The sequence below is a fragment of the Spermophilus citellus genome (genome assembly GCF_964194105.1).
Source record: "Spermophilus citellus genome assembly, chromosome: 11".
NCBI lineage: Eukaryota > Metazoa > Chordata > Mammalia > Rodentia > Sciuridae > Spermophilus > Spermophilus citellus.
This window is the reverse complement of record NC_138192.1, coordinates 77,681,119-77,695,082: the sequence shown is the minus strand read 5'-3', so window position 1 is coordinate 77,695,082 and position 13,964 is coordinate 77,681,119. Positions and strand designations below refer to the sequence as shown.

General features: G+C 33.2%; 2 protein-coding genes across 10 annotated transcripts in view; one reads left to right on the top strand and one right to left on the bottom strand.

Annotated features, from left to right (window-relative positions):
- GPR155 (G protein-coupled receptor 155) overlaps positions 1-13,954 on the top strand; it is a 79,531-nt gene extending 65,577 nt beyond the window's left edge. The window contains exon 16 of the mRNA XM_081262233.1: positions 12,082-13,954. Coding sequence (XP_081118359.1) covers positions 12,082-12,193 — 112 coding nt within the window. The 3' untranslated portion in view covers positions 12,194-13,954. The remainder of the gene's footprint in view (positions 1-12,081) is intronic.
- SCRN3 (secernin 3) overlaps positions 1-13,964 on the bottom strand; it is a 32,181-nt gene that overhangs the window by 16,200 nt on the left and 2,017 nt on the right. For 6 of the 9 annotated variants that reach the window (XM_081262247.1, XM_081262244.1, XM_081262242.1 and 3 more), the window contains exons 3-5: positions 10,871-11,052; positions 10,198-10,397; positions 5,118-5,330 (exon numbers count right to left, since the gene is read on the bottom strand). In XM_081262247.1, the coding sequence (XP_081118373.1) occupies positions 5,118-5,330; positions 10,198-10,397; positions 10,871-11,052 (595 nt within the window). Of the gene's footprint in view, positions 1-5,117; positions 5,331-5,353; positions 7,263-10,197; positions 10,398-10,870; positions 11,053-13,964 lie in introns of those variants that run through there. The other 3 variants (XM_081262249.1, XM_081262248.1, XM_081262250.1) reach the window with 3 other exon arrangements.

Here is a 13,964-nt window from a genome sequence, read left to right as displayed (position 1 = left end):
AAAGGGGGAAAGTACATTAAAAGTTATTTTTTAGGAGTTAATAGTGACCCAATATAAAAAATGGGAAAAAGATACACTAATAAGTGGACAATTTATAAGAAAATTATAAATTTTCAATAAATTTAGGAATGTCTAATCTTACTAATAAAATAATATATATTGAGATAATAATATGCCACTTTTACCTACAAAATTTATAAGGGCTAATCAGGTGCGGTGGCACACACCTATAATCCCAGTGTTTCAGGAGGCGGAGGCAGAAGGATTATGTGTTCAAGATCAGCCTTGGCAGACTAACACACAAAATTACAATTATCTTATATTAGACAAAGGTACCAAAAACATGCACTGGAGAAAAAATAGCCTCTTCAACAGATGGTGCTGGGAAAACTGGAAGTCCATATGCAACAAAAAGAAATTAAACCCTTATTTCTCACCACTCACAAAACTCAACTCAAAATGGATCAAGGACTTAGGAATAAAACGAGAGACCCTGCATCTAATAGAAGAAAAAGTAGGCCCTAATTTCCATTATGTGGGATTGGGCCCCAACTTCCTTAATAAGACTCCTGTGGCGCAAGAATTAAAATAAAAAATCAATAAATGGGATGGAATCAAACTAAAAAGTTTCTTCTCAGCAAAAGAAATAATCTGTGAGGTGAATAGAGAGCCTACATCTTGGGAGCAAATCTTTACCCCTCACACATCACATAGAGCACTAATCTCTAGGGTATATAAAGAACTCAAAAAGCTAAGCTCCAAGAAAAAATAAATAACCCAATCAATAAATGGGCCAAGGACCTGAACAGACACTTCTCAGAAGATGATATACAATCAATCAACAAATATATGAAAAAATGTTCATTATCACTAGCAATTAGAGACAAATCAAAACCACTCTAAGATTTCATCTCACTCCAGTCAGAATGGCAGCTAGTATGCATACAAACAACAATAAGTGTTGGCGAGGATGTGGGGGAAAAGGTACATACATTGCTGGTGGGACTGCAAATTGGTGTAGCCAATATAGAAAGCAGTTTGGAGATTTCTTGGAAAATTGGGACTGGAGCCACCATTTGACCCAGCTATCCCTCTCTCCTGGGTCTATACCCAAAGGACTTAAAACAGCTTACTATAGGGACACAACCACATCAGTGTTTATAGCAGCACAATTCACAATAGCTAAACTGTGGAACCAACCTAGATACCCTTCAGTAGATGAATGTATTAAAAGAAATGTTGCATATACACAATTGATTATTACTCAGGAATAAAAGAGAAAAAATCATGGGATTTGCAGGTAAATGGATGGAGTTAGAGAAGATAATGCTAAGTGAAGTTAGCCAATTCCAAAAAACCAAATGCTGAATGTTTTCTTTGATATAAGGAGGCTGATTCATAGTGGGATAGGGAGAGGGAGCATGGGAGGCAAGGATGAACTCTAGATAGGGCAGAGTTGTTGGAGGGGAAGAGGGGGACATGGAGTTATAAATGATAGTGGAATGTGATGATCATTATTATCCAAAGTACATGTATGAAGACACGAATTGATGTGAATATACTTTGTATACAACCAGAGATATGAAAAATTGTTCTCTATGTGTGTAGTAAGAATTGTAATGCATCCTGCTGTCATATATAAATAAAAATTTAAAAATTTAAAAAATAAAAAGAACTATTTAAAAATGAATAAAAATAAGATCAGCCTCAGCAATTTAGCAAGGCCGTAAACAACTCAGCAAGACCCTGTCTCTAAATAAAACATAAAAAAAGGCTGGAGATGTGACTCAGTGGTTAAGTGCCTCTGGGTTCAATCCTGGGTACCCCCCACAAAATCATAAAGGTTAAAAAATAAGTATTTAGAAAATAGGCACTCAACTATTCAAATATTGCTAGGGTTAATTTAAATTGATGTATCTATTCTGGTGGCCACTGTGGCAATATGTTTCAAAAACTTTAAAATATATATACATTTTGACTGCACATTCTTCTTCTAAAAACTCATTCTATTAAAATAACCATGGATATGAATATAAGTAGGCTATGAACACTTTATATGATTTTCAGTAATGAAAAACTAAAAATTACCTAAGTAACAGTTATATGTTAGCTAAAGTATGATTCATAAATCATTCTATATTATATAATGATCAAAATACTACTACATAAAAATTAAGGCAATATCAAAATAATAAATATGTTTCTATTTAAAGGAAAGTTCTGCAGATACTAAAATACAATCATCTGTATTATATACTACTAACTTTGGAAAGTTATATGTAGAAAAGTTATTAAATGGCATGCTACCATTTCAGTAAAATACATATACATATTTGTCTCATTAAACCTGTATCATCTCTGGGAGAATACATAAAGAATTGCCTATGGGGGGAAAAACTAAGTATTTGGGGACAGACTACAAATGTACCTTTAAATTTTCAATCATGTGAATATATTTATTTTTAAAAGTAAAATAATATCATGAAATAATAAAAGACATGTGAAGGAGTTCTACTTTGAACATCACTATGTAAGCTCCTATCAGACCAACCCTCCCTAATATAAACTTGGAATAAAAATTCAGTGAACAATTAACCTGAAGGCTCTTTACAACTAACAAAGGCAAGACAATTTGGAGGCGATGTGGATGAGAGGATGATGCATAGGGTGGGTTTCCCAATTTTTTTATGACTGCAACTTATAGGACGTCCACAGTTAGTGCTGTGCTGGCAGCAGTAGATAACCTTGATATTTCTGACCTCAAGAACCAGAGGTCAACCACAAGCACTGGAAAGTGAAGGGCAAATCCCATAATGCAGAGAGTCAGGCAGAAGAAATTCTAAATTCTCTGTTCAAAACAATAACAAACAAACAAACAAACAAAAACACGTGCCCAAATAGCCCAAATATTCATCTGATCCCTAAATAATCATGTGGGGCAGAATGCAAGAAATGGACTGAAATTTGAGCCAATGATAGTTTGCAGATTGAGTATAATCAATTAAGATGAAGTATCTGCTAAAACAAGTTATCCATTTCTTATTAGGTAAATTTGGTGTTCTGTGGATTTTAAGGAATTGGTTCATTTCCTCTGAGTTAATGAATTTAGGAGCATAGATTTATTTGTAGTATTCCTTTGTTAGTTTCCTAAAGTCTGTGGAGCCTATAATGAACTCTTATTTCTGACACTAGTCATTTATATCTTCTTCCTCCCCAGAATTAGACTTAAACCAGCCCCAAAGGAAAGACTACTATAGAGCTACCCTAATAAGGCTTAAAAATAGGCCTAAAGGAATGAAATTACTAAAATTCCAACAGTGTTTCAAAGAATACAAAATTGCAGCATTCATCAAATAAAATCATAATGCCCACCATCCAATCAAAATTACTAGATCCTTGAAAATGCAACTCCCCCTCCTGCAAAAAAGATGAAAATTTGGTCACCGGAAGACAGACTCAAAAATTATGGAGATGGTACTGTTAGCAGACAAGAATGCTAAAATTTCTATTACATTGCTATATGACGAATATGCTCAAGGATTTAAAGAAAAACACAAAGGTAATGAGTAGACAAATGAAAGATAAAGAACCAAATGAAATTTGTAGAGATGAAATACAATATTGAAAATGAAAACATCACTAGATGAGATTTGACAGCAGATCAGATAATACACAGGAAAAGTCAGAATACTTGAGGACATTACAGGAGAAGCTATTATAGTATAGATAGAAACTTCATCCTTTCATCAGAATCCCATGTAATTTAAATGTTTTCAGTGCAGTTACATGTAGATTTATTATAGTACATTTTCCATTAGATAGGTAATTTGAGTAAAATCTGAATATGTATTGTATCAAATATTCACATAGTAGAGTTAGAAATACACATATTCTGAGGTCTTGTATGGTTTACTAATTCCAAACCAACATTTGTTTCTCAGCCTCACAAAATAAATGTGGTTTAGAGTTCAATCTCTCATAAGAGACTGCATTGACTTATAGCCTGAGAAAGCAGGAAGCTCAACTCTAGGCTAGGAATCTAGGCAAGAAGTACAGAAGCATTTTTTAGATTTGTACCTTGGGAAAGAGCCTAGCTCCTATTTTCCAAACAAGTCTTTGACCTAGCCATCTATGCTTTCATGGATGTTAAAACTCTAGCCTGTAAGGCTTAGCTCCAATGCAGAATCCCCCTGCTCTTTGACCCAGAGATGAGGAGGACTGTCTGGGGGTGGAAATATTCCAAATCTTTCTCATATTATAGGTTTTCTCTTCATTTTTAGAACCTGGTGATTTCCTATTCTTGTATTCGAACTTAGTTATATATGCTTTTAATGACTAACTATTTTATTCAATATTTCTGAAGTTTTGAAGTAGGAAGGAGGGAATTCTTGTATCTGCTCAGTTTGTCTTCTCAACCAGAACTTCTAGATATAATTTACAGTAATAAAATAACCAATAAGAGTACTATCAAGGGGCTGGAGCTGTAGCTCAGTGGTAAGCGCTTGCCTTGTATATGTGAGGCACTAGGTTTGATCCTCAGCACCATGTGAAAATAAATAAACATACTGTATGTTTATCTACAACTAAATAAATATTTTTTAAAAAGAGTACTATAAAAAGATAAATACAAGAAGTAGCAGCAAGAGTCAAAGAAGCATGTTTCCATGTTTCAAAAAACTCTGAGAGCCGGGTAGGGTGGTGCACGCATGAAATGCCAGCAGCTCAGGAGGCTGACGCAGGAGGATCACAAATTCAAAGCCAGGCTCATCAACTTAGAAAAGAACTAAGAATGTGGCTCAGTGGCTAAGCACCCCTGAGTTCAACCCTGGTACCAAAAAAAAAATCTGAGAAGTAACCACAATTTTGTTTGAAGAATATTAACAGAATTTTTTTAAAGTTTCTAAGAAATGAAAATCTGAACTTTCACATAAATCATTACCTTCCCACAATTATAAATTTTACACATCTCAAAAAATAGCTTACATCATCATACTGTTTTCAGTTTTAATGACTATATTTTTATTAAATATAATTCCTCAAAACAGATTTATCACTCCTACATTATATCCACAAAAATGCAATTTGTTATTTTGACATTATTAAAATGCTAAAATTACCTTTGTGTTTATTCAGAAGCTTGTAGCCCTCACAGTATCTGCCTGATGAAGTCATCATCTTGGCTGTGTCAAGATAAGAATATGTTGCAGCAAAATCAAATTCCTTTTTACCATCCCACCATCCTTTCTGCTTAGCATAGTTTCTCATGTCTGGGTGTTCTTGGTCAATCTTGGTTGTTATAGAAAGCTGATTAGAAATATTACGAACTCCTTCTATTTTCAAAGAAAAGGGAAATGAAAATGAAAAGTTATGTTTAACATTAATGTTCCATCTATACATTATAAATTCTTAATCACTATTTAAATGTAAACATAGACTTCTAAATTTTGTACTATGTGCATCTATTGCATATTCTAAGAGACAATTTTTAGAATTAAACTTTTTATGTTCAGATAATTGTAGATCCATATGCAGTTATAAGAAATAATCCAGGGAGAAACTGTGTTCCCTTTACTCCGTATCCCCCAACAAAAACATTTTGAAAAACCAGAGTATAAAGTCACAATCATAATACTGGTAATGATACAGTCAAGAAAAAGAATGCTTGTACTACCACAAGAATCTTTTATGTTGCCCCCTCTCAGAGCCGTACCCACTTGTCTCCCATCCCTAGCATACATGAACTCCAGGCAACCACTAGTTTGTTCTCTTATTTCTCTAAATATTAATTCTAAAAATCCTAGCTTTTTTTTTTACTCAACATAATTCTCTAAAGATTCATCCAGCTTACTGTAGGTATCAACAGTTCGTTCCTTTTTATTGCTGAGTAATACTCAAGGATGTGGATTTACTATAGTTTCTAACACTATTTTTTTAAATCATAAATACACTTAAAACAGAAAAAATAAGGCTTGCAAAGATATTGTGGCACAAGTCACAAATAAAATTTTCCACTAAAATACAAAAGAGAAAAAACAATAAAAGTCTGTTCACAATAAATTATATAGCTGATGATAAATGAAAATTGACCCAACCACTCAGGAGAATCACAAGTTTGAGGACAGCCTAGACAACTTAGGAAGACCCTGTCTCAAAATTTTTTACAAAGGGCTGAGAATGTAGCCCAGAGGTAAAGTGTCCCTGGGTTTAATCCCCGTACCACAAAAATAAATGTTAATTAATTAAAATTGATAATGTTTTGAAACTGATTTAAAAGACAGCTGCAAAGTAAAAATCAACTAAGTAATTATTCTACTGAAGTAATACTTGGGATATTCTCACTATAAAATCAAGACTTAAGTCAAAATAGAATCAAGGATAGTGATGAAGTTTCCATCTAAGAGATGATTCCCTATAATCCAACAATTCAGTTTTTTTAAATCAACATATATTTTAATTGACACATAATAATTGTACATATTTATGTGGTACAGTGTAGAATTTCATTACATGTATAATAATGTCTAATAATCAGACCAAGGCAAATGGGTGTATATTATATCAGACATATATCATTTCTTTGTGTTAGGAACATTCAAAGACAATAATTTAGTTCTTGGGCTCATTTAGAAATAGAAAAACTGGTGACAAAACGTACAACTGGATAATGAGACCCAGTGAAGGTGCTTATTTTGCATGACCTAATGAGACTTTTTCACAGAATGTTGAACTATGTTGAATAGAATTCATTTGTCTTTTCATGTAGCATATTTGATAAAATTAAAAGTGCTTAATGATATAATAGGGTCAATTAACAATCAGAAAATAGTCTAAGTTAAACTTTATATATTAAAAAAGATAAAATACATAAAATAAAACATAAAACAATATATATAAAGCAAAATATATAACAAAATGTCCAACAAAACAACTGGCAATGATCTGTTTTGAAAATAATATCCAAATCCTCCAAAGCTCAAGTCTTCCTTTATGAAGCCTTTCTGAACTCCCCCAGCTTATAATGACCTTTCCTTTCTTTAATATTCACAGCATCTATGTGTATCATTCATACAACAATTAACATTTTCACATGTATATATTATCTCCTTAGTAAAACTAGGAGATCCTCCTGGATCTCGAACATAATCACATGATTATGTTTGAACACAGGTTGTGCTCTAGTGAAAGAACACTGAACTGAAATCAGGAAGATCTCAATTCCAAGTTTTGCATATTCCAGTCTCTTTCATCTCTGGATTTCCTCACTTGAAAAAAATAAAAGGAATATATGATCAAAACAAAACCATGGGAAAGAAAAAGCAAAGCATTCTAAAGCAAACAAATTGTGTTGTTCTACCCAATGACATAAAATTTTGTTTTACTATTATATCAGTGTAGCCTTTCTTTTTTACTGATAACATTAAAATCAAGCATAATAATGGGATTTATTATTACATATTAGTACATGCACATAATTTAGTCAATTTCATTCACCAGTACCTTCTTTTCCTTCTCCTCTATCCTCCTCCTTGTCCCTTTCTTCTACTCCCTCCTTTCTATTTTTATGACATCCTTGCCCCTGCCTTTTATTTTCTTTAGCATCCACATACGCAAGAAAATATGACTATTGAGTTTCTGAGTCTGGCTTACTTCATTTAACATAATGTTCTCAAGTTCCATCAATTTTCCTGTAAATTACACAATTTCATTCATATTTATGTCTGAATAAAACTCCATTGTCCAAAGTACATGTATGAAGGCACAAATTGGTGTCAACATACTTTATATACAACCAGAGATATGAAAATTGTGCTGTATATGTGTAATAAGAATTGTAATGCATTCCGCTGTCATTTATCTTTTAAAAAATCAATTTAAAAAAGCTCCATTGTGTGTATATACCACATCTTCTTTATTCACTTATCCATTGATAGACACTTACAGACAGACATTGGTTCTATACCTTGGCTATTGGGAATTGCATTGCTATAAACATAGGTATGTATGTATAGCTATGCTGACTTTAATTCTTTTGAATAAATACTGAGGAATACCATAGCTGTATCATATGATGTTTCCATTCCTAGTCTTTTGAGGAACCTCCATACTGATTTCCATACCGGTTATACAAAGTCATAATCCCATCAAGATCCCATAAGTATTCTTTTTCTCCTTCATTCTTGCCAGCATTTATTATTATTTGTATTTCTTGATTACTGCCATTCTAATTGGAATAAGATGAACTCTTAGGGTGATTTTGATTTGCATTTCCCTGATTGCTAAAGATGTTGAAATTTTTTTCATATATTTGTTGACCATGTGTATTTCTTCTTTTTTCCCCATTTATTGACTGGGTTATTTTATAGATTTTTAAAGTTCTTTATATATTATGGATATTAATCCTCTGTTGAAAAACTAGCTAGCAAAGACTTCTCCCAGTTTGTATACTCTCTTCATGCTCTTTTTTTACTTTGCTGTACAGAAGCTTTTCAATTTGAAGCAAACCCATTTATTAATTTTTGGTATTATTTCCTGAATTTTAGGAGTCTTGTTGAGGAAGTTGTTGCTTGTCTGTACCTATATGTTGGAGTGCTGACCCACTTTAAAGTTGCCAAGTTTCTGGTCTGATTCCTAGGTCTTTCATCCATTTTGAGTTGACTTTTGTGCAGGGTGAGAGGGATCTCAACCTCAAATTCAGGGTGAGTTTCATTAATCTACATCTGGATATTCAGTTTTTCCACACATTTGTTTAAAAGGCTATATTTTCTCCAAAGTATATTTTGGGCACCTTTGTAAAGATCAGATGAATTTATCTGTGTGGGTCTGTCTCTGTGTCTTCTATTTTATTCCATTGCTCTATGTGTATTTTTATACCAGTTCTGTTCTGTTTTTCTTACTAGCTTTGTAGTGTAATTTAAAATTGGGTATTGTGATGCCATCAGCATTTTTTTCTTTTCTTTGAGTTGCTTGTGATATTCTGGATTTTATATTCTTCCATATGAATTTTGGGACTGTTTTTTCTAGTTCTGTGAAGAATATTATTGGTATTTTGATGGACATTGCATTGAATCTGTAGATCACTTTTTGTACTACGGCCATTCTGCCTATCCATGAACATGGGAGACCTGTCCATCCTCTAGTGTCTTCTTCAATTTCTTTCTTCAGTGTTCTATAATTTTCATTATAAAGGTCTTTCACCTCTTTGATTGGATTTATTCTTTCTTTCTTTCTTTCTTTAGGTTATTATGCATGGGATTGTTTTCCTAATTTCTTTTTCAATGGATTGATTATTGGTGTATAGGAAAGTTACTGATTCTGGAATATTGATTTTGTATCTTGATACTTTGTTGAGTTTGTTTATTAGTTCTAGAAGTCTGGGGGAACTTTTTAGATCTTATAAGTATGGGATAATATCACCTGCAAACAGTGATAATTTGACTTTTCCCTTTACTCTTTGTGTTCCTTTTATTTTATTTCCTTCTCACATAATTGCTAAAATTTCAGAAAATGTATTGAAATATATATACTCGTGAGAATGGACATTCTTGTTTCACTATATCCTTTCTAACCACCAACCCAAAGACATCCATCTCCAGCTCCATTCCCCTTTTCTCACCTCCATACTTAAGCATGAAAGAATTTTGGTGTTCAGCTCAAAGTTAAAAGAGGACAAGATAGCAAGGGGTTATTAAAAGAAAAAAAGCACTATAAAATAGCCAAAAACTGATGCACATAAAATATACACACATTATATGAAACTCATATAGCCAGAGATAATGCTACCTTTTAACCTTTTCAAGAATGCACTTCATTGTACATGTTCTTTCCAATTTTTAACTTTTCCCCTACAGGTTACCCTTTATTTTGCTGGAATATAAATCTTCAAAGACAATGAAATGCAATATCTGCAGTTAAGGGTATATTTTATTAATAGTAAATTAAATTAAATCACACAAAAAAGTTGTCCATCTAGATTAATTACCACAAGAGCAAGTTATTAAAGCAAAGTCATTCCTTATGTTCTTCGTCTTCTGCATGTGCCCATTTGCCCTACTGCTTTCCCCCACAGGCCGAAGCAGTAAGACCTGCCACAAGAAACTGAGCAGATGTGCTACCATATTCTTGGATTTTCCCCCCTTTCAGAATTGTGAGCCAAAATAGATTTGTTCCCTTATAAATAAAAAAAAAAGTTTTCCATACCTTTTACTTTTTCTGCTGCCCAATGCTTCCCTGCAGTCTCCAGAATCCAGGCTTCATTCCTATCAGCTATCAGGAAACTGTTGTGATAACTAAATTCCATCCTGCCCTCTGTACAGTTTCCACCCTGGCCATATTTCTCTAACAAATCAACAATGACCTTGAGGGCTTTTTCAGCTGTGTCAGCTCTTTCAAGGCCAAGTCTACAATAAAAATATTAAAATAAACTTTGTTTATTTTTCTGAAATATTTTCATGCTCATATGACTTTGTGCTTACATTCAAAGCAAAAATTCTTTCAAGTTAACAAATAATATGAAATCTAATTTTTAAACTTTTTGACTTGGTAATTTATTGGCAAGTTACTTTATATCTGAAATTCAGATATCTCATTTGTAAAATTATGATAGTAATACATATTCCATAAGGTTATTGTGTAAATTACACAATTATATTAGGTACTTCCAATGAATCATGATTTCCCCCTCCTTCCCTTCTCCCAATTAATGAGATAGCCATGAAATTGCATGCTGAAACTCTAAAACATTTTTATCTTTGATACTATAAAGTATCAAAGTCCAAAAAAAGAAAAATTGAAAAATAAAATAGGTAAGAATTATACCAAAATTTAACAATTAGACAAGTTCTATAATGAAAAAATATAACACACAAATAACCTGACAAGGTCCATGCCCAGTAGTGCTTCTTCATCACAAACTTCTTCTCTTCCCCATACAGCTTCATTCCCAATGCAAACTCCATGCTCATTGGCTCCCATTTCTGCCCCCCACAACCAAGCAGGGCGACTAAGGACAACAGCATATGTTTCCGGAACTTGATCAATTTCTATATAAGTACACTGTTAAAAAAAAAAAGTCATAGCCATAACCACAAAACCAAAAAAAGTTATCAAAATCTAGAATTTCAAAAATCATTCAAAAGATACATCATTATCAAAGAGGTCAATGAAATATAACTAAATTGAAACTTTTAGTAATAAAGGCATTACTCTTAAAAATATTCAGAATTAATGCTAAATCATTTATTCATCCAAATAATGGCTGAGTATCTCCTACCGTAAAGTACTCTGCTAAAAGAGATCTTAGTTATGAAGACTTAATCAATACAAAGCTTACTTATAACAAACTAAGACTTCTACATTAGACACAACAAAATATAAAGTACAAGGGTCATGAAGAGAAGTGAACATGAGGCACTACAGAAGCTCAGGAAAGAATTCTAGTTGTAAAGTCTTGAACATTTTTTGCAAAGGAAGATGTATAGGAATTGATGATTAAGAAAGGAATTCTCCAGCTGCAGTTGTGGCTCAGCAGTAGATCACTTGCCTAGCACATTCGAGGCCCTGTGTGCGAGGGCCTGGGTTTGATCCTCAGCACCACATAAAAATAAAATAAAGATATTGTGTCCATCTACAACTAAAAAATAAAATATGAAAAAGAAATGAATTCTCAACCTCAATGTCCAGTGTTTCCTAATTAGGCACACATATGGTAACCCCTAAATACAGGAGTATTATCATAGAAGTCTATATCACTTGTGGAAGAAGCCCATCAGGTATGTCTGCAGCAGTGGAAAGAATGAGAACCACTGGTTTACAAGATAGCTACATTTAAATATAGAGATAAAGTGGAACCGGTATCCCAGATGAATAAACAGTTTCAGAAAAAGAAAAAATATATAGCCTAATATATAGAAAATGTCTAATATATCTGAGTGTTAGAATGTCACAGAATTAAAATACAAAAAGTACATAACTTAGCAATAAAATATAAAGTGAAACTTTCACTAAAGTTCCATAGTAAATTATTTCTTTTTTTTAAGAGAGAGAGAGAGAGAGAGAATTTTATTTTTAATATTTATTTTTCAGTTCTCGGCGGACACAACATCTTTGTTGGTATGTGGTGCTGAGGATCGAACCCGGGCCGCACACACGCCAGGCGAGCGCGCTACCAGTTGAGCCACATCCCCAGCCCCAGTAAATTATTTCTTAAATAAAAATTTTAAAGGATCCTTCAATTCATTTGTATACTATCAAGTGACTGAATAAAATGCATGTTGTTAGTGCTATTGCAGGGCTTAATAAACCTTTTAATGAGTCATAAACCTTTATCCAGAATCTGGATTAACTTTTCTTATTGTACACCAATCAAAATCTTTTTTGTCTAACAAACTTCCTAGTGAAGCTTTCCTTGATCCCTAGTCTGAATTACATGTTTCTCCTATGCTGCAATATGTTGCTTCTACTTAAATTTATCATTTAATTTATAGTGGAATTAGTTGCATATACCTCCTATTCCAACTGTAGACTCTAATTTCCCATCGGACAACATCTGAATCTTACAGCTGACTTTAAACTCCTTGCTCTAACATGATTGCATGTGAAAAGTATTCTAATATTTCATCAAAGAATAATTTTCATTAGTTATTTCAATTGCTTCCAAATCATTGAAGTAAAAATCAGAAGCCTATTTCTAATTCAATTATTTTTCATATTTAAATTCTTGAATTTTAACTTCTATTATCTCTTCCAAATTGCTAGTTAATGATAGTAATAACTGTTTTATGATATTTTAAAAGTAGCATATTGCTAACAAAACATGTATTTCAGATTTCCTGTTTTCTGGGATACTTTGATTTGCAATTTGAAGCAATGAAGATCTCTGACATGCTAGAGGGCTCTGCCTGTTTTTTTGTGTCAATTCATGGCCTTGGTGATTTGTCTGTAAACTATTCTAAATTCTGGCTCCTGGTCAGAATTAGACAAATGCCTTTTGTGAATAACATGCCACCCCAGAACTCATCTAGGAACTGGTTGTCTTGTAAGCAGAGTGATGCCTGACTTCTTAAAATTCATTTATACTCACCTTCTGTGGCATCAAGAAACATGAACACCCATGGGATATTCTCATTGAAAGTTGTCACATATAAACCAGTGTTTTTAAATATTAGAGGTTACACCTAACATTATGCTCTGATCAAAGGAAGTTTTCATTCACTGTTGTGTAAAAAGAGTTACGGAATAATAGTGCTACATCTGGAGAAACAATCCAAGGGCCAGTGGGAAACAAAAATTCAACACCATCTCAAATAGAAAGTTGGGGACCCTTCTAAGAGTGTCAGATAGAAGCAGTTTTTCCCTTGGTGGACTGTCTAATTTTTTTTAAAGAGAGAGAGAGAGAGAGAGAAAGAGAGAATTTTTTAATATTTATTTTTTAGTTTTCGGCAGACACAACATCTTTGTATGTGGTGCTGAGGATCGAACCCGGGCCACATGCATGCTAGGCAAGCACACTACCACTTGAGCCACATCCCCAGCCCAGGACTGTCTAATTTTTATTGCTTGGTATTAAGTGGAGAAATTAAGCTATAGATTCTGGTGTTTAAGACAACCTTGGTACTCTGGCGATGTGAGGACTGCACTGCCTCTTAGAAGATGGACTAATATCTATGGGTGTTACCTTATACTTTTTTAATGACATTCTTTTAAAAATGAGTTTCCGGGCTGGGGTTGTGGCTCAGTGGCTGAACACTTACCTAGAATGTGTGAGGCACTGGGTTCAATTCTCAGCACCACGTTGAAAAAATACATAAATAAAGGTATTGTGTCTATCTACAACTAAAAAACATTTTTTTTAAAAAACGAATGTTTTTTAAAAATGAGTTTCCTCTGTTGTACATATTTATGCACTCTTTGTGAGGTGAAGGTGCTTCCCAGATTTAGACTTGGAATGAAGGCAATTTTTAAAAATA